This window comes from Gavia stellata, chromosome 37 (genome assembly GCF_030936135.1).
Source record: "Gavia stellata isolate bGavSte3 chromosome 37, bGavSte3.hap2, whole genome shotgun sequence".
NCBI classification, from domain to species: Eukaryota; Metazoa; Chordata; class Aves; order Gaviiformes; family Gaviidae; genus Gavia; species Gavia stellata.
This window is the reverse complement of record NC_082630.1, coordinates 1,214,690-1,234,163: the sequence shown is the minus strand read 5'-3', so window position 1 is coordinate 1,234,163 and position 19,474 is coordinate 1,214,690. Positions and strand designations below refer to the sequence as shown.

Here is a 19,474-nt window from a genome sequence, read left to right as displayed (position 1 = left end):
TAAGGCCGCCCCGGTGGTGGGGGCACAGGGGGCTGCGACAGCGGACGCTCCCGGGCCAGGCCCGGCTCGGCCGCCTCGTCTCTGGGGGTCAAGGCTGCGGCTTCATGGACAGAACTCTGTGCCTTCTTCTTCCTCACAAGTTTCAAGGCGTACGTCTCAAAATAAAGCAAAACAAGACATGTCCAATCACTTTAACGGGTACCCATCATTCAGGCGGAGGTTTTGCAAGGATTTTTCTTCGAAAAGCAAAATCTCTCTCTTTTTTTCGTCACGGCCAGCATTCGCTTCATGCTGGTTTATGACCTCTTCATCTTTGCAGCCGCAGCCAGTGCTCGGAGAACGAAGAACCCCCACCTCTCTCAAGCCAGCAGCCTGGTGGGAGCAGCGATACTGCTTGATTTCCGGACGCCACATCTCAGTAGCTAGCGATCCTTCAGGAAGCGCAAACCAACTTCAACAGAGCCACCTTTCCTCGCCGTCCAGCTGGGCGACCGCCCCGTCTCAACAGAAACATCAAATCAATCTTGCAAACGTTTGAAGAACCTGAGAACTGACCCAACGCTCGAAAGCCGCAGGGGGGCAAAGGCAGGACTGACGCGCGCTTCCCCCCTCCCTGCAGCATCGCCGTGCCCGAGGACAGAGCTACTCCACGTTGAGCTTCGTTTTTATGTTCATGGCTGCCAGCTCCGCCACGAAGTAACGGAAGACGTGGGGCACAGGGACAACCTCGATCGCGTCCACCTCGCTGCAGACGGAGCAGGAGTACCTCCTGTTGCCCGCCACGGAGGAGGAGTGCGGCGGTTTCTCCAGCACAGGAGACATCATGCTGCCGCAGCTCGTGCAGACGTAGGCTACGGAGCCGTCGGAGCAGTTGAACAGGCGGTCTTGCAGCAAGAAAGACGTGCCGTGAGCCAGCAAAGCGTCACGCTCCATCTCGCCGAAGCGAATCCCGCCTTCCACGTTCCTCCCCTTGACAGGCTGGTTGGTGACAGCATCTCGGGGCCCCGTCGTCCTCACCTGGAACTTGTCCGAGACCATGTGGCGCAGGCGCTGGTAGTACACCACTCCCACGAAGATCTCCGCCTCCAGCTCCAGGCCGCTGATGCCGCTGTACATCTTTTCCGTCCCGAAGAAGTTATAACCCGCGCTGGCTAAAGTCTCGCCGAAGTATTTCAAAGCGGAGTTCTTCTCCGTGAAGGTGAAGGGAGTGGCGTCGTAGGAGACGCCGTGCAGCGCCGCCGACTTCCCCGCCATGCTCTCGATTAACATCCCAATGGTCATACGGGAGGGAAAGCCGTGAGGGTTGAAGAGGATGTCTGGAACCATCCCGTTCTCCGTGAACGGCATATCCTCAACTGGCCAGAGCTGGCTCAGGATACCTTTCTGTCCGTGACGGCTGGCAAATTTGTCTCCGACAGTTGGATTTCGGGGAACCCTGACAGTGATGCAAGCCTTCTTGAACTTCCCGGTGCCACGGTCATTACTGCATAACCTGACGTTGTCCACAATGCCGACTTCCTTATTCCTGTGTAGGTGGAGAAACAATCAGAGCAAAGGTGTCAGGTGTGCTCATGAGTTTTAGCTAGGAAAGGGAAACGAAGGGAAAAAAAAAACCAAAGCGCTTCCTAAGTCTCCTAAAATGCCTTGGGACAGCTGGGCAACACCACCGTTCCTGAAAAGCGCTACTCGGTAGCGAGGGAAATCAGACCGCCTAAGAATTAGGGCGAGGAAGCAATCCAACGGCATCGCACAAGTGCCATTCATTTGCTTTTTCTAATACCAGAAGCACAGCTACGACCTGCAGGCGATGAGGTAATGTGCCACCCGTGATTTAAAATAAAGATCGCTTGAAGCGGGTTCATCTGCATTGCACTTCTACCGGACAAACCGCGTCCCGGTGCCGTTTGTTTGGTGTTAAGGCAGCAGTCCCTCTCCACACTCCCAACAAACGCACACCGTCCTGGTGGGACTCCAAAGTAAGGAACCGGGGTCAGCACAAGGCAGAGAGGAAGGTTCAGAGGAGAAAGGGAAGGCACAGCCTGAGCCGAGAGGGCTTTGCCAACAAGTGCCTCGTCCAGGGGTCCGCTGCTTCTCCAGATGAACCCTCAGCCTGACGTTCTGCGTCCTAGGTGCCTGCTGCAGGCTCAACTCTTGTTACAGAGCTTTCAGCCCAAACTCTCCGCTTGTTTCGGAGACGACAGCCAAGGAGCAAATACATTTTGTCCCATGGTAAGGCAAGGTTACTTTTCTTCTTCTCCCTTGAAGTCCTAATGAACGCGGTGTTTGCGCAAGGGCTGTACCCAAGTTTAGCTTCCCTTCCATAGCTATTATTTTGCCGTGGCCGAACGCAACCAGGGTACAGGCCATCACAAAAAAAAAAAACCCAAAAAACTGTGCTTCATAAGCCTCCTCCAGGCTTGTTCGAGCTTTTGAAGTCGCAGCCTCTGTCCTCCCTCTCTTCCAAGCCACGTGTGAGATCTAGCAGCGTACACAGCTCCTAGGACAGCAGGGAGAACTGCCTCTTCAGGGCCCTGGGTCTGTGGGGCAAACTGGGGCAGGAGCCAACGCTGAGAGCTGGGAACCTCACCTCTCTGTGGGCACCTAAATAATTATCTGATACGGAGCAGGGCTGAACAAAAACTGAATGGTACAGTGGTAAAACGGCTCTCTGGATAAGGCACCTGAACCAAGGACGGGCTGGCATGAGAGAGCTGGGGAGCAGGAGCGCGGGGCGGGAGAGCCAAAGAGGGCTCCACGAGTGCAAGGACCAGGCTGAGCTTCCAGCTCCCCCCACCACGTGCCCAATCTCTTAGCCCTGCTCTACGGCCAGGATGACCCACGTGCCCAATCTCTTAGCCCTGCTCTACGGCCAGGATGACCCACGTGCCCAATCTCTTAGCCCTGCTCTACGGCCAGGATGACCCACGTGCCCAATCTCTTAGCCCTGCTCTACGGCCAGGATGACCCACGTGCCCAATCTCTTAGCCCTGCTCTACGGCCAGGATGACCCACTGTACAAGCCCGCAGCGGTCTCCCCAGCGCAGCTAAGGCACCGTCTGTTACAGAGAAACCGAGAGCTTTCCCCGTAACGCCAGTTACTGCGTGACCCAAGTGCTTCTCAAACTAATTCGCCTTCTCAGGGTGAGTACCTACACAGCATTATCCTCGCTCTGTCGACGCTGTAAGGCCTGAGGTTGCACGGACGACTGGGAGTGCAGGATGCACTGAGCTGTGTTAGTTTTTATCAATGTTTTTGCTTCCCTTTCCTGAAAGGATTTAAGAGGCTATTGATGAAAGCCTCAGCAGCCTTCCCTCTTTCAAGTGAGGTTCAAAAATCTTACAGAACTTATCCCCGAGATATTCCAGGGGGAGGATGGGGTATAGTTGACGCCTTCTAACATTCTAGCACTTTGGAAGCTGAAACGTTAATAAAAACGCTCTTTGAACCCCTAAGCCTGTAACAACTTTGCGGGCAAGGTTTTCTGGCAAGTCTCTGGGACCAGGCACTTTGTGTTGGTCTTCTGTTCGGTGTTTTTTTGGGCTTTTTAGACAGAAGGCCTTATCCCAGTCAATGAACAAAAAGCTACAGGAAACGACTGCAGGGGATGGGCAGAGGAGCAGTCCTTGGGAGACGGCAGAACATTTCTGCAAGCTCCTTCTTTTTACCGGCCGCAGATTCTCCTCCTGGGATAAGTCAGGCTCCGCAGCAGACGCTGCCGTCGAGAAAAGCCGCGATACACGGATGGGAGTCACCTACAGCATGAACTTCACGCTCTCTCTGCCAAGACGCGGACGCTATCACGCGAGGAGAAAAGGGAACACCCGGAGGGAAAGATACTGCGGCTCATCAGGACCAACTGCTCTCAGACCGCTCACCAGCGGCTGAGCAGAGCCAGGAGGGACAAGCTGTACTTACGGATAGTACACGGTGAAGGTCTCCCCCGTGCTGAGGTTCATGAAGCTGTAGAAGGGGTCCCCAGGCTGTAGGATAGAGCCAACAAACGGCAGTCCGTCGGCATCCAACTTCTCCGTAACGTTCGGATCACCAGGCCTGACGCCAAATACTAAATTATCCCCTGCCCTGCTGGCTTTGAGGGAAAGGTCGATGCTCTCCATCTTGATAACGCTTCCATAGGCAAACCCTCTCTGCCAGGAAGACTTGTTCACAATCTAAAAAGAAGAAACAAAGGCCTGTTAAAGACTTGCTAATAAACTTCAGCAAAGAAAGCATTTCCATTCCCATCTGATGCTTACCTTTCTAACGTTGCCTTCCTAAATAAAGGAAGAAATAAATACCTGCCTCCCAGTAGGTCACCCTTCCAAAGGGCCCAAACCTCCCGTAACCCCAGTATTTTTCAACGCTGGAAGCCCACTGCCTTGCACAAGGGAGCTCCGCTCTACTCCCCGTCCCTCCAGCGTTACCTGCGGTAACGCCACGTAACCCCTGCGCTCCTGTATCTGCCCTAACAGAGTCCGTGGACTAGCAGGGGCAGAAAACAGGCTCTTCTCAGCAAGGCACCACCCTTCTTCCCACTCCCCCCTCATCAAATTCCTTTACAGGACAGGAGGATTTCTCCTTCCGGTGGCTTACCATCGCGTCTTCCATGTCGTAGCCGCTGTAGGAAATGACCGCCACAATTGAATTGGTGCCGATCGGATAGCTGTCCATACCGTAATAGTCATACATGCTGGGCCGCACCAGCGGGCTCTGGGGAGTGTGAAGGTGGTACAGCTTGTTATCCGAGCGGTCCTTGTAGTTATAAGCTGGAAACCCCATGGTTTGCTTCCCTATCAAGAAAGAAAGTTGGATTTATTCAGGATCAATTCAAAGTTAATCTGTCTTTCACCCTCCACGTATCTTGTTAAGAGGAAAGCTGGAAATACTCACAATTTAGAGAGATGATCAATCTTAAAACCCTTGGAATGAAATAATTGCTCTAAGTCCAGCTATAAAAGCTTCTATGAACCACAACGCTCAATTCCTTTCATAGCATTTCATAAGGACTATTTGTAATGTCTTTTCTGCAATTTCGAAGTCTCCAGTAAGGTCAGTGTGGTGGTTTTTGGGTTTGGTTGGTTGTTTTGTTGGGTTGGGTTGGGTTGGGTTTTCCTCCCCCCAGAGTCCCCCATAGCGAGGCACACCGTACGTATTTCCAGGCCAAAAAAAGCGTTTGCTTCTGCAGCATAAGCATACTGGCAAGGAAAACAAGTTTTGAACGCAGTCGCATCGGCACTTTCAGAAAAGTACGGCAAAGCGGTAGCGTTTTAAGGACATCTTTCCGATCACATTGTCAGAAGTGCAATATGCTAGCGATGCTATCGAGGTCATGGGACCCGCTCTCCTGAAGTCCCTACCCGCGCACTTTCTCTTAGCCCGCCTTTTGTTTTTTTTTAAATAAGCTTCTTGCGCATCACTCGCACCGCAGCTGATTGCAACCCCACTACATACCCTATCCCAACTTCTTTCAGACAACCAAATGAGTCAATTTAAATCTTTGTCAAATAGTTGCCAGAAAAAACCCCTCCGCGCTGTTGCCCCAGCGCTGTGTTGCTCCCTTGCAACAGATGCCTAGCAAGCGTCCTCTCACCAGCGCAGTGCCACCACGGCAGCCGCTCGCTGCAAGCAGGTGGCAGGGAAACCTCACCCTGACTACCGCAGAGCATCTACTGTGGCTGCCAGTCAGAAGCAGGTTAACCTCTGTCCGTTGTGGGGACGAGAGGACTGCTGGCAGCACAGCTGTCAGACGTGAACGCCCACCGCGCAGCTGGTGCCGTGCCCTTCGCTTGTCTGTGCGATCAACGACATCAAATTAAGGCAAAAAAAAAAACCAAACCGAACAAAACTGACTAAAGGCTTAAGGAAGGCAACATGAGTGCAGCAACCTAGAACTGCCCGCTGGAAGGCTGCCAGGATGCCGAACTCGTCTTCATTTACTTTGCCATGAAAAAAATGGCTGTTAATCAACCTCAGCGTTGCGACAACGGCTGGGAAAAGCTGATACCTGGGGATGCGGGAAGACACACTGGAATAGACACACGGGAGATTTTTTTTTCCCCTCTCCCTTGCCCAGGGACTTGCAGCATCAGGTACTACAGCGCTTACCCATCTGGCACTGGTACATGTTTCGTGGACTTTGGTTGTGGTCGGAGAAGGGGATGAGGTTGGCCACCACGCTCAGAATGCTGTGAGGGAAGAGCTCCTGGTGAGTGGTCGTTCCGGGCACCACCTCCGACTCCAGCAAGGCCACGTTCATGAAGACCTGCAAGCATCAAATCGCAGAACGCTCGTTTGCTTCTCTCTTTGAAAGGGAAGGAAGCAAAACACAGCTGCCTCCGATGCCTTTTTATCCATTTCAGTTTTAGCCGTGGTCGTTGTCTGCACCTTGGTGTATTAGCAGGCAAGAAAAATATCAGACCTATCGCAACCACAGACCAACTGCAAGGAAAGCAAGCCTGGAAACACAAAACTGCAGTAACACGGCTTCCTTCCTGTCTCCCATGTTCGCTGTTCCAAACGGGCAACTTCCCCAGCAACCCACTGCTTGGCTGCCCGCGGGCAGTTCGGAGAGCGTCATGATGAGACAGTGCACGCAAGACAGCAATCCTTCGCCTCAAAGCTCCACTGAGTTCACAGAGAGCAGATTTCAGTATCTCAGAAAGATCCCTACAGTCCACCCAAGACATTTGCTGGAAAGCAATTAGCAGGAGGTGAGAAAACCCTTTTGCCACCTATCCAACTCTTCGACACAAGCTCCCTGTCTCCCGCCCTCAGCTCCTTTCACAAGTATTTTCCAAAGCGTGGGTTTTGACGCTGGGTCGGTGCTTTATAAAGGAAATACGCAGCCCCCACCTGTTCCAGAGTACCAATCCATTCATTCCTTCCGTAGAACAGGTTTCTGACAGGCCGCACCATCCGGCAAGGCGTAGTAAAAATGAACAACCCAGGGTACAGACTGGGTTTTCCTGTCATTGGGATGAGGACCACTTCTGCCCGCGCAGGAAACCTCTTCTCCTGTGTTATCTGTTTGCACAAAGAAATACCAATTTAGAAACACAAACCGACGCTGGTTTAGTTAAGCTGCACCCAACAGGCTACACAACGAAGATGCCAACCACAGGTGTAGCTGCTAATACAAAACGGTGGAGAAGAGGTTTTAAAAATACTGCTGGAAAAAACCCCACCAAGAAAAAGACAGAGTATGTCTATCTTGCCTTTTTCAATGAAAGTTCTAAAAATAAACCAAGAGCCCAAACATACGGGTGGCAAGAAGAAAAACAGAAAGGCCCACTCCAACGCTAACGTACAGCCAGAGATCGCTTAATTGGGTCAGGTGAAAAGACCCAAATAAAGAGAAGCTTTAAAAAAAATACTAAATCTGCCTATTTTTGACCACCGCGTATTGAGGCTGTTTAGCTAAGAAACATTTTAAAGAAGACAACCTTGAAACGGCGGAGGGTTTCTGCAATCTCAGGAGCCAGCTCCCGCTCTACCCAGCCCACCGCCGAGCCGTCCAACACGACTCTGTAACACTCCGCGTAAGGCTTGCTCGGGGTCGCATCAATGGGGGTGACACCTGTGAGAAGAAGGGGTTGGTAGAAGGAAGAGCCAAAAAAGCAAATAAAACACTACTTCTGCAAGAAGCCTCCATCCACACCAAAAAGCTTTCTGAGAATCAAAAAATTCAGACCTACAGAGCAAAGCTGTAGATGACTCAATAGAAAACAAACCCCACGCACAGCTAAGAATGCCATTCCCCTCCCCGTTTTTCCGACTGAAATAAGGATTCCCATTACTGCAGTAATGGCAAGCCAGCTGCGGTTGAATTCAAGTCGCCAGCAGCATTAGAAAGTCACTGCTTGGTCCAGCTTCGTAGAGCTTGTACCGTGCAACCCCTTGTGCGTAAGCGAACATCTTCACTCGACAGCAGAGAGCTAAGGGACATTTAAATTGAGCTTCACACTCTCCAAGAGGTTGACAAGCTTGTGTAAGCAACGTGCTACTTACCGCTAAGCGGCAGCACAGCACGTGCAGGTTTAACGTGATTTCACCTTCTCAAGTTAAGAGTGTACAGCGACGGCATCGGGAGAACCTTTCCCAGATGGGGGTTTGCCGGGCGGGAAGGTAAAAAGGAAGACGGCTTCATTAAATGGTCAAGCCAGGAAAACATACCCAGGGAACATAACAGAGGAGGAATGTCTGTCACGGGCACCATCTCCGTCACTATTTCACACACCGCTGTCATGTGGTTCATCAGACCGCAGGGCTCTCCGTCCGGGGTGTCCACCGGGCACAGGAACCCCCAGGATTCGGGCAGCAGCTTGCGGACAGTTGTGGTTCTCATCTGGGAAAACGCTGCCCCTCTGTGTATGCAGCGGAAGTGCGAAAGGTAGCGAATGAAATTCAGCTTGTCTCCCACCACGCACAGACCGCTGCTCTGTAACATGCCCAGGCCTTGGGAAGAAAACCGAGATTTATGTCAGGACGTCGTCCGGCTTTAACAAAGGAAGTACGACGGTCGGAGGCAGTGTCTCCTTTTTCACTGACAAGCCCTGAAGATGCTCCCACGGGAGCCCAGCAACAAGGCACGTGTGCCGCTGCCTGTGCACAGGCAACTCGGGGAGCTGTAGAAGGCGCAGAGACCTTAAATTCCGAGCTATTGCTTAAAGTCCCACTCCTTTTACAAACACGGGAAAGCCACTCCCAGGGAAGCGCCCCTGGGGTTTGCAGCTGGTACTTTTTGACTGAAATTCTGTGGCCTTCTAATCTCATTCCATTTTCTGGTGGGCATTCCATTACAACCCTTCGGGGAAGCGCCAGGTAAATCTGAAATACACATTAGCGAAGCGGCTTCTCTCCGTTTAAGCTCAGGGGACCAACAGGGCAGTCCTGATAAATGCCCCTTCTCTGCCTTATACTGCACCTTCCAAGAAGAAATCATCTTTGGGAAAAGAAATCAGCGTTTGGACGTTGCTAAATTTAGTTTCAATTATTTATCTGGGTAGAGGCTTTGCTTTAATAACTAACCTGCTTTTACACCATGCATAACGCCTACGCTTGAGGAGGAATCTTGCCTTTATCCTCAACTATCCCCTTCCTCAAACCGCTTTCATTAATTCAGTTACAGTGTGCAATGTCTGCATGCAAGCAGCTGTTGTCAGTCAAGAGCTCAGTTTTACGGTGTTTCTCATTCTGTTTAGCAGGGGAAAAAAAAAAACCAACGCCTCTTAAGCCTGGAGATTTACCGGTTTTGGAGCGCAGGTTACCAGTTGCAAGAAGATACTCAAACGGTTTGGTCAGGTCTGCTGCCAGGCTGAACGCCTTCACCAAGCTGTCCGCGTTTACGCTGATATCTGCCTTTTCTGCTCTTTTCTCCAAAACAAACTTAACAGATTGCAACCAGCTTTCGAGCCTCTCCTACGGTTTAAAAGAGAGGGATTTAAGTTTAAAACAGGAAAAGACAAAGGCTCAAATTAGACCTTCGCATCAGTTGCTAGAGAAACCCTCCGAGATCAGCAGGGTGGGCAACTTTTAGCGAGCTGACACTTTTCCAGCCGTGTTTCCCACACTGACTGCATTCTACCAAAACACCGACGGTATCACGCCAACACAGAGCCGCAGGAAAACACCCATCCAGCAGCTCAGCAATCGCTTCCACCCAGACCGGTGACAGGTCTGGCAAACGAAGTACAGTAACAGAACTTGCACCTACAATCCGACCAGAAGAATAACTCCACTGATTAGCCCGCTAAATACAGCGACAAGGTAAAACCGCATCACGAAGTTAAGTTTAGATACCAAAACTTGAAGGCCACGGACACAGAGCGTTTAAACGTTGCTGAGACAATCTGAGAGAGCGGGCTGGATTTTCATGTTAACTCTAATTTTGTCGCTGCTGCACTCTTAGATACTATATAAAAACAGAGCAAAGGACTTTATTTGATTTCTAAACTCACTGAAACCACTCAAGCAGTAGAGAGGTTTCAGTAGTCTTTGAACAAAACAACGCTAAAGAAAATTTTGGCTAAAATGGAAAAGAAAGGTTAAAAAAGAGTTACTGGGTAACTCTGGGAAGCATCTTTACTCAGGGATGGGAACTGCTATTCCACAATGATTTTCACGGGGTAGTCCAGCTTCTGCACAGGAACGCCCTCCTCCCAGCATCCTAAAATGAGGAATCCCTAGAAATAAACTGCATTCTTACTGAATTGGAATAGATTAGGAAACTGCATTTTTACATCACCAGTAATAAATTAATTGCGGAAGTCAGAAGCACGCTATCGACTTCCTGATCCGTAAAGGAATTTAAAGACGGGAGAGCGATGATGACATCGTGAATCATCACTTTCGGAAGATGGGGAGGGGGGCAGCTACTTTCTTGCACATTTGCCGTGTGAAACAGCAGCAGCAGCACCACAAGGCAGATCTTTACCGCTCCCGTATCAACTGATACAACGGAAGGATGCTGTTTGAAAATCCCCTTCAAATACCAGAGGGATGGGTATTCCTCCCTCCTCAGCCGCCCACCCTGAATGGGGCGCTTCCATTTGCTCCGGAGGGCTACAAAGCTCTTTATTCCAGTTTCGTACAGGCTCTTCTCCAGCGTATTTAGTACCCCGTACCGAGAGAGCCAAGCCTTCCTCAGCTACACCGCCTGGTTACACCACACCCAGCGCTCTCGCAGCCTTCGCAGCACAGCCGGGCTCCCCGCTCTCCGCTCTGGCTCCTGCGCTTCTCCGGTCCCCGTGGTCGCCGGGGGGTCTGGACTGGGTGACCGTTACGCTCGCAGACTTAAACCCCTTAAGACCTTACCTTTAAGAACATAAGGAAGAGCTGCCCTGGGGTAAGCACTTCTTGATTCATCAGACTGTCTGGGTTATCCTCCATGCACTCCCCTTTGGCAAAAGCATACAGCTTCCGAGTCATCATACAGAGCAGGTAGAACTTTTCGGTTCTGTTTGTCAGGTGTATGCAGATACAGTTGCTGGAGGAAGAGAAAGGAGGACGACAAGTAAGACCGTCTCTTCACGCCAGCTGTTCTTCAAGTTTCTCCTAAATAACCGCAAACCAAATTTTTTGGCGAAAAAGCCTAAGGCGGCACAAGCTTTTCCAGTTGCCCTGAGTATTATATGAAAATTCCAAGAGATAATCATAAAAAACACAACGCAGAGACTGAGCTGAAAAATGATAAACTTGTCTTTTTAAGGGGCTGGTTTTGTCAGGATACACCTGGTTGATTAGACGAAGGCGAGCCTTGTGCGAGGTTGATTTTACGCACTCCCATGTTCGCTGTCTTACAAGTACACGGTTCAGGTAAACAGGTATTTGAGTCAGGACCATCCAACAGATGAGGTTCGCGTGCTATTTTACAGTAGCTATGACGCCAATCGTGTACGCCTGCATACCCACACGCATGCACCCCGCTCCAAATCTGAGCTGGAAACTAGCCGCAAACCACGAAACACCTCTGGTGCCGCTATCAGCGTCCTGCCACAGCAAGTCCGGATCTCCGCTGCTGTCAGCTCACGTGTGGAAAACTGGGCTGAACAACACTCCCGCGGAAGCAAAAAGGAAAGCCACACCTAACTCCCGCTAAAGCTGACCGACTGCTTTCCAAGAGACTTGAGATCACTTGCTCCCCAAGACACAGTGGTTTTCCATCAGCGCTCCAGGATTTTTTCAGCTTTTCACTTCTGCTCGACATTGCCCTCTACTGAAGCCTTCGCAGCTTCCCTGCAAAGCAAGACAAACTCCGAAGGCAGGTTCTGTCCCGCTAAGTTACAGTTCCTGCACTCGTACGTACAGCGTGCATCCCAATTTTCACTATCCCGCCTCTTCTGTCTCCTCAGCCGAGGCAAGTAAGGTGTACAGGACGTATCGGGGGGAAAAAACCAAGCGCACAAACCACCCACCAGAATATTCAGAAATGAGAAAACCAGAGTAATTCCAACTTTCTTGAAATTATCCACTGACATTTCTCAGGACAGAGTTCTTGGGCTTCCAGCTCGTCTATGGACTTTTAAGTGCCCCTCTGAGGCACCCGCAGCTCGCCTTTGCGTTTCCAGCCACCTGACCCCCTATGTACAAGAACTCAAGGACTCAGCCAGCCCAAATGATCGTCCTCACGTGCTAAAAAAAACCTCTCGAAGAGCAAACACCCACTTCACCAGACAAAGAGATTATTTAGTTGAATGCCTGTCACACTGACGGTCTCAAAGCCAGCTCTTCTATTCCTTTCTAACTTATTCCACAGAAGAAGGAAGATTTTAAAGTGTCTAATTTCTACTGTTTTAAAAGATCACAGAATCACTAAGGTTGGAAAAGACCTGTAAGACCATCAAGTCCAACCATCACCCCAACCCCACCATGCCCACTAAACCATGTCCCGCAGTGCCACGTCCACACCTTCCTTGAACACCTCCAGGGATGGGGACTCCACCACCTCCCTGGGCAGCCCCTTCCAGCGTTTGACAACCCTTTCCGTGAAGAAGTCTTTCCTAATATCCAGCCTGAACATCCCCTGCAATCAATATAAATGTAACTCTCATCACAGCTGCCAACGACTCTGTGAAACTGATAAAGTGCCAAAATTGCAGGATTTCTCTTCAACAAGTAGAGCCTCGAGCAGTCACAGACCTAGCTTTGACCTTCCCTTCCTTAATCTTTATGGTTTTCCATCAAATACATCAGAAAATCACATCTAAGTAACAACTGATGCCCTCTCCTGAAACCACTTTGGGGATACTTGTGTCGATCCCTTAAAATACCTATTTCTGAACACCACAAATACAGATTATCCCAATATCCTGCAGTCTCACCAAAAACTGGCCCCTGGCCATCGTTTCATAAACGCACGTGAAAACCGTAACAAGGTGCGGTGTAATACGGCAGAGTACTCTTCAATCCGCCTACAATTCCAACACAACTACGCTGACCCACACCCCGCTGCACGCGTACGTACGTACTTCAAAATGAAATCTGCAGCCTGTTCGTTGCTGTACCACTGAGGGAGGTTGAGTTTTACTCTGAAGCTCTTTCCCAGGTATTCGAGGACGTTTTGCTGGGTAAGACAGCCGGCATCCACTACCGCTCTCATCATCTCAGCAACGCAGTTCACATAAAAGGTGTCACCTTCCTTTTCTTTGATCAACTCTTCAAAAATCTGGTAGTCCGGGAAATTAACTAATGCCTGAAAGACAGAAGTGTATCAGATCAAGAAAAACAAACCACCATAGCACATCTGTCCATAAAACCCAGCAACAGAACTAGGGCACCCCACTGATTTAGGTTGCCACTCCTCTGGAAATACCCTTCCGCCGTGCAAACTGAGAAACACTGCGGGGTTGAGGTGCTCAGAGAGTAGCGCAGGGGGTATTCACACCCCGATGACGACCACGAGTACTCCCAACCCAACGAGACCCTTGGCAAAAAGGCGAACTTGCACCCTCCGAACCAACAGACTTCTCTTGTTTGCGCAAGATTTACCGACGTCTTTACAGAACGAGCTCACTTCGAAACAAGAATTGAGTTCCCCGTTGTCTCAAGCGGCTGCTTATTCTCCTGCAAACCAAAAGGCAATTCGGCCTTTTGATGACGGCTATCAGAATGAATTCGCTTCAGGTTCAGCGCTTTGTAGACTAAAGCTCACTCTTAAAGCCAACGTTCTTAGCTCTTGGCGTTGTAATGGTTTCCTATAGTTGTTTCTTTACGTCGGGGTTAAGCAAATACGCTCTCCACCGACGACGTCTGTATTTACTGACAAACGTGCCTCATCCTTAAGGAAACTATTTGGTCATCACATTTAAGTGGGCTTCGAAAAGTTCAGGAAAAACCGAAGGCTGCACGAAAAGACACTAAGACCAATTTCTTTATGAAAAGGGGCAATGTGAGCTCAGTTCTGCTGCTGGGTAACGGCGAGACATACACTCTGGAAGCCGCCAGAGCACGTGCGGCCGCTCCTCCAGCAGCAGAGGAGAGCGCTGGGGCGATTATGCAGGAAGAGAGCAGAATCACAGCCAGAACAGAGGCGCGGTGGGGTCGCAGCAGTCTGCCGCAGCGCGACCTGGACGGGCCGCAGGGAACCAGTGCGGAACTGAGCTTGGTTGACGCGGGGAGAGCCGCAAACCGCCGGAGAGTGACTGCTTATGGATGAATTCGAACTTGGGACAACACTGGCCTGCTCATCCCCAGGTCTCACGGGCTACCAGAAAGTCAGTACAGTTCCTCTGCGTATTAAACCAACAGGTAATCAGCTGCTTTGGGTAACTCCTCGTGTGGAAACAAAAGCCGAAGAAAAGCCTTGGGCGAAAAAGCGAAAGGCACCGTGCGGCAGCACGAGCAGGTTGAACGAAGACGACAGAAATTCGCCGAGGCCCGTTTACGTGATGCTTCCATCGCGTAGTGCCACAGGCCTCCGATCTGCTCCAACACCGAGCTGCCGGCGGTAAAACACACGCCTGAAGCACTCTGGCTCTGCTACAAGAGACAGCATGCGTTTAGAGGAGAATCTGGAAAGTCTCGACCCAAGTAAAGCTTTCGCCTGCTACCCAAAGAACAGTTTACATCCAGACGTGCTCAGATAGATCCTTCCAGATCTCCGTTGCTTCCAGTTCCAATCAGAAACGGCATTTTATTTTTCCTCCTTAAAAAAAAAAAAATCCAGTTCACTGGTTTACTTTTAGATGGGACAACCCGACTTCAACGATTAATGCCGTGAGCGCTCAGCCGTCATTCTAAGAAGATTCCCGAGATCCGTCACGTGAGGTGGCAAACCCTTACAGCCTCCGAGAGCTACCCAGGCAGAGCGTTCCTCGGCAAAAAGCCACGGCACTCCTGCATAACTCTCCCCTCTTGGCCCTGTGCACACTTCGTCCGCTGCAGCCGAGCGTTACGTTACGGGCATAGACTCCGACTACAGTTCCTCAGCCACTACAGGAAGGACGACTGAAAGTACTCAATACGGAAATAGCTTCTTCTCATTACTTAAACAAACTTCTGTATTTATTCAACACCGAAAGCACAAGCATTAGTTGTTTACCTTCAGAGCAAATCCCAAGGGAAGGAAGAACAACTCTTTCTGAAAAATGAAATTCACCATGACACAACCATTCTCCAAGTAGTGAAGGGTCATGTTTATCGCCGTGTGCTCATCCTTAACACAGCGCATCACTACTCCTGCAAAAATTAACACAAGCAAAGACCAACGTGAGCGGTACAAAACCACGCGGCTGCGTTGCGGTGCCGCGTCCGAGCGGGCGTGAGACGGCTCCCGGGAGGAACTGGGGTACTTCCCGGCTGAGAACACGAGGCAGGTCGCTAGTTCCAGCGCCAGTCTCCCCCCGTCAGATAAATACACCACCTCCATCCAGTCCTCGGCGGACAAATGCCTGAGGACAGCCCGCAGCCCCGCTGAGCGGCTTGGAAGGTGCACGCGGCTTTTAGGAAAAGGACAGCCCCAAGCCTCAACCACTCCGTCTGTGACCTCAGGTTGTGAGGCGCAGCACCGCACGGGTACTCTGACTGCGCCCTGGGTCGGGTTTTCACATCTCTGACGTCGGGTGGTACCGCTGAAGCGGTGTTTCCCGCTCCCGGCCCGTGCTATCTGCCGCGGGACGAAGGAGAACAGAACAAATGGCGCCATTTAAACTGGCGCTGCCTCAAAATTAATTAACGTGGAATTACAGCGTGTGCTCAAGCGCCACGGTCCGGTCAAACCAGGGGCTGATGACACCCGAGTTTAAAACTGTGACGTTTCTGGTTTAATTCCATTTTAAACTCATTTTACCGGGTGCACCTGACAAAGGTGAGGGACAGCCATCTAGTTAACCTGCTTGCTGTAAATGAGGTCTACCATCTCGAAATACGGACCAACAAATTCGGCGGTTCACACTGACTCCTAACGAGGGCAGGGGTTTAGCTACGCCTTCCGCTAACAACAGGTTACCCGAACCGCCGGGCCCGGAATACGACCTCCCCGCTCGGACGGGTGGCTCAGACGGCTGCCGCGAGCCCAGCGCCCGCCTTGCGCTCGTGCCCCTACGGCGGCCTTGACCCTTTATTTCCGCAGGGAGTGAAAAATACAAACGTTATACAAGAGCGACAGCAAAACGAACTCCCAGGAGTCAGCTGGGGGTGGTCGCTCCTCTGCGTCGCTAGCGGGACGCCGCGGGGAACGGCTCAGCTTACCGTACTCCGTGAAACCAGGGCCTCTGTTTTTCCATTTGTGTCTTGTCATCGCAAGAGGGAAATTCCGCCTGGGCATAATCAGCATCCTAACAACTTTTTCTAAGCCGTTAATTATAAAGTAGCCTCCCATTTCCTGGCAGAAGAAGAAAAATCGTTTTAATGGGCTTAGAAATTTGTAAGGCAGCACCTGAAGTAAAAGACAAAAACGCCCGTATCGGAGGTTGACAAACGTTTAACGACGAAGCACAAAGCAAGACACGTGTTTCAGCACTGCGCTTGGAAAGGCTGCGCTGTCAGTGACTGCTAAGTGCAAGGAAAGGAGGTACGTTCCATAATTTAAAGGAAGAAAGAAAGAAGAAAAACCACCCCAAAAACCCGTGCGGTCCACTGAACGGCTCTGAAGAGCTGCCGTGAACTGGTTTTTTAACAGACGCTCCAAAGTTCTCATTTTGAGTTTATAAACCACGAGGGATCTTCAGGGCAGAAAACCTCTTCCCGCTCACACACAAGCTTAACGCTGACAAATTTACAGCGCCCCAGGCGGCACGCCGTTAGACTAGAAGCGTCTCGGTAGCGAGTAACGCTACGAACGAAGGCACAAGCGGCGTACGGGGGGGCGGCCGTCGTGCGCCATCGTAGATCCTCCTTCACAGTTCGCTCAGCTCTTTTTGTGCGTACGGCACGAAATTATTCCGTATTCGGTTCCCCGCAGCTGACAAGCTACTGGGGAGACAAGAAAAAAGCTGCAGAAGACGTGCGCTGCGGGACATGGTTTAGTGGGCACGGTGGGGTTGGGTCGATGGTTGGAGTTGATGATCTCCCAGGTCTTTTCCAACCTTAGTGATTCTATGAAGACAACTGAGAATGAAAACATCTCCTTCGGCGCCCGTTGCCCAAACCTTTGTCTCCGCAGAGGCCCACTCGCAGCTACGTAGCCTCAGCCGCCGCTCAGCAGCTGAGAAGTTGTGTACCGGGACCGTGGGTATCGGCACCAAAGGGATCCCCGTATTCAAAGGCAGCTGCGATGGCAAATTTTTCAAGACGCTGTATGAAACCACCGTAAACAGGGTACATCCAGAGAAAACAAAAAGTCACACTTGCAATAAAAAAAATAAACGCTCAGGTTCTGGGAAGAGAAGCTGGCCTGAGACACCGCTCACGTGCAACGCCGATTTTCCTGCCCCACAAAATCCCCGTTACCTCTTCCTCCTCGTGGTGCTGGATGAGCTCTTGCGGAGAAAGATTATAGAGGTTGCACAACTTGGACTTCACCATGATTGGAATATACCCCAGGGGCTGCTTGATCGTCCCTTGTGGCGTGCCATTCAGCGACCAGCTGATGTCCGCCTAAAACGACACAACGCAAACGGCGAGTGAATCAAGCCGCCCTTTTAATCTTTCCCGCCGTGTTCAGGGTATGTTTAACGTAACCACAAGCGGTCTAACGAGAGAGACCAACCAACCGCTGCGAGCACAAGGTGATACCTCCGCACGCGAGGCACAGCAAAGTCTTTGGTTCCAACCGTTCCCGGCGTTTACGGGGGATCGAAAAAAGAGTTACACCAACAAACACTGGGAAAAAGATGGGAAATAACTCGGGGATGAAGGATAAAAGCGTCTCTAGCCCAGGAAAATCTCAGAGCCGCGGGGAAAGTGGCGGTGAGCACTCTGCGACTGCCCCACTTTCACGTTCGGGTGAGGCGCTGCGCTCACGGTCGCTGTCACCACCGTGAGTTGCGACGCTTCGGGGACAGAGAGGAAAACCAACGTGGTGGAGCCGCAAGCAGGCATTCCCCGGCAGCGGGTGCCCCGTGCGAGCGCGCAGCTCGGGCACGACGGCGCGATTTTAACCGAAAACAGCGGCAGCCGCGTGACCCCGTGGCGGCGCGAGGGCAAGCCTCCGCCGGGGACGGTGCTGCTCCGCTCGGTTCGGGGAACGGGGGGACCCGGGCTGCGGGGAACGGGGGGGTCCGCAACTCGGGGCTCCCCTACGGCTTTCGACAGCGGTGTCCGGGGGACGTGGCGCTGCGGGGCGCGGTGCTGTTGGGGTGACGTTGGGCTCGGCGGTCTTGCGGGTCTCTTCCAAGCGGAGCGATCCCGCAGGGAGCCGGGCTGGGGGCCAGGCTCCCCGGGGCGCCGCAGGCCGCCTTCCGTGGGGCGGGCGCGGTGGAAAAGGGGGGCAGGGGGCCGGGCCCCGCCGGGAGCTGGGCTCGGAGGGGGCTCTGCCCGCCGGGCTCCTGCCGCCCCACGGCCCCACGCGGGACGGAGCCCGCCGCGACCCCCGGACCCCTGGCCGGGGCGGGCAGGGACAGGCACACGGACACGCAGACAGACTTACAGCGATGCGGCCGCGGTAGGTGCTGCGGAGGCCGCGGCATTCGGCGGGGAAGACCCTCCTCTCCCGGCAGACGGTGCCGGGCGGTGCGGCGGGGGGGGCGATGGACACCCCCTCCACCGCCACCGCCAGCACGGGGCGGCCGCCCCTCAGGGCCACCTCCGCCGGGGAGAGCTCCTGCAACGGCACCGCGTCAGGGCCGGAACCGGTCCCCCGGACCCCCGGTCCCGGTCCCCCCGTCCCCCATCCCCCCGTCCCCCGGTCCCCCCCGTCCCCCCCCGGTCCCGGTCCCCCCGTCCCCGGGTCCCCCCATCCCCCATCCCCCCGGTCCCGGTCCCCCCGTCCCCCATCCCCCCGTCCCCCGGTCCCCCCCGTCCCCCCCCGGTCCCGGTCCCCCCCGTCCCCCCCCGGTCCCGGTCCCCCCGTCCCCCATCCCCCCGTCCCCCGGTCCCCCCCGTCCCCCCCCGGTCCCGGTCCCACCGTCCCGGGGTCCCCCCGTCCCCCATCCCCCCGGTCCCGGTCCCCCCCCGTCCCCCCCGTCCCCGGGTTCCCCCATCCCCCGTCCCCCCGGTCCCCCCCCATCCCCCGTCCCCCCGGTCCCCCCCGGTCCCGGTCCCCTGTCCCCCGGTCCCCCCCCGTCCCCCCCGTCCCCGGGTCCCCCCATCCCCCGTCCCCCGGTCCCCCCCGGTCCCCCCCCATCCCCCGTCCCCCGGTCCCCCCCGGTCCCCCCCCGGTCCCGGTCCCACCGTCCCCGGGTCCCCCCATCCCCCATCCCCCCGGTCCCGGTCCCCCCGTCCCCGGGTCCCCCCGTCCCCCCGGTCCCCCCCGGTCCCCCCCGTCCCCCCCCGGTCCCGGTCCCCCCCGTCCCCCGGTCCCCCCGTCCCTCGTCCCCCCCGGCCCCGGCCCCCCCCGGCACCTGCACGGCGCGGTAGACGCCCTCGCTGACGGCGTGATTG

The 19,474-nt window shown here is 53.4% G+C and overlaps 1 protein-coding gene across 1 annotated transcript; it reads right to left on the bottom strand.

The window, feature by feature from the left end:
• Positions 1-31: 31 nt before the first annotated feature.
• On the bottom strand, positions 32-17,530 carry POLR1B (RNA polymerase I subunit B). Its single transcript, XM_059832949.1, has 13 exons — positions 17,384-17,530; positions 16,184-16,316; positions 15,036-15,172; positions 12,964-13,187; positions 10,811-10,982; positions 9,244-9,415; positions 8,171-8,452; positions 7,441-7,574; positions 6,851-7,021; positions 6,104-6,260; positions 4,592-4,788; positions 3,917-4,170; positions 32-1,525 (listed from the first exon to the last, which is right to left on the bottom strand). Exons 1-13 carry the CDS (start codon positions 17,456-17,458, stop codon positions 643-645), a joined length of 2,991 nt encoding a protein of 996 aa, XP_059688932.1. The 5' UTR covers positions 17,459-17,530; the 3' UTR covers positions 32-642.
• Between the last annotated feature and the right edge of the window lie 1,944 nt (positions 17,531-19,474).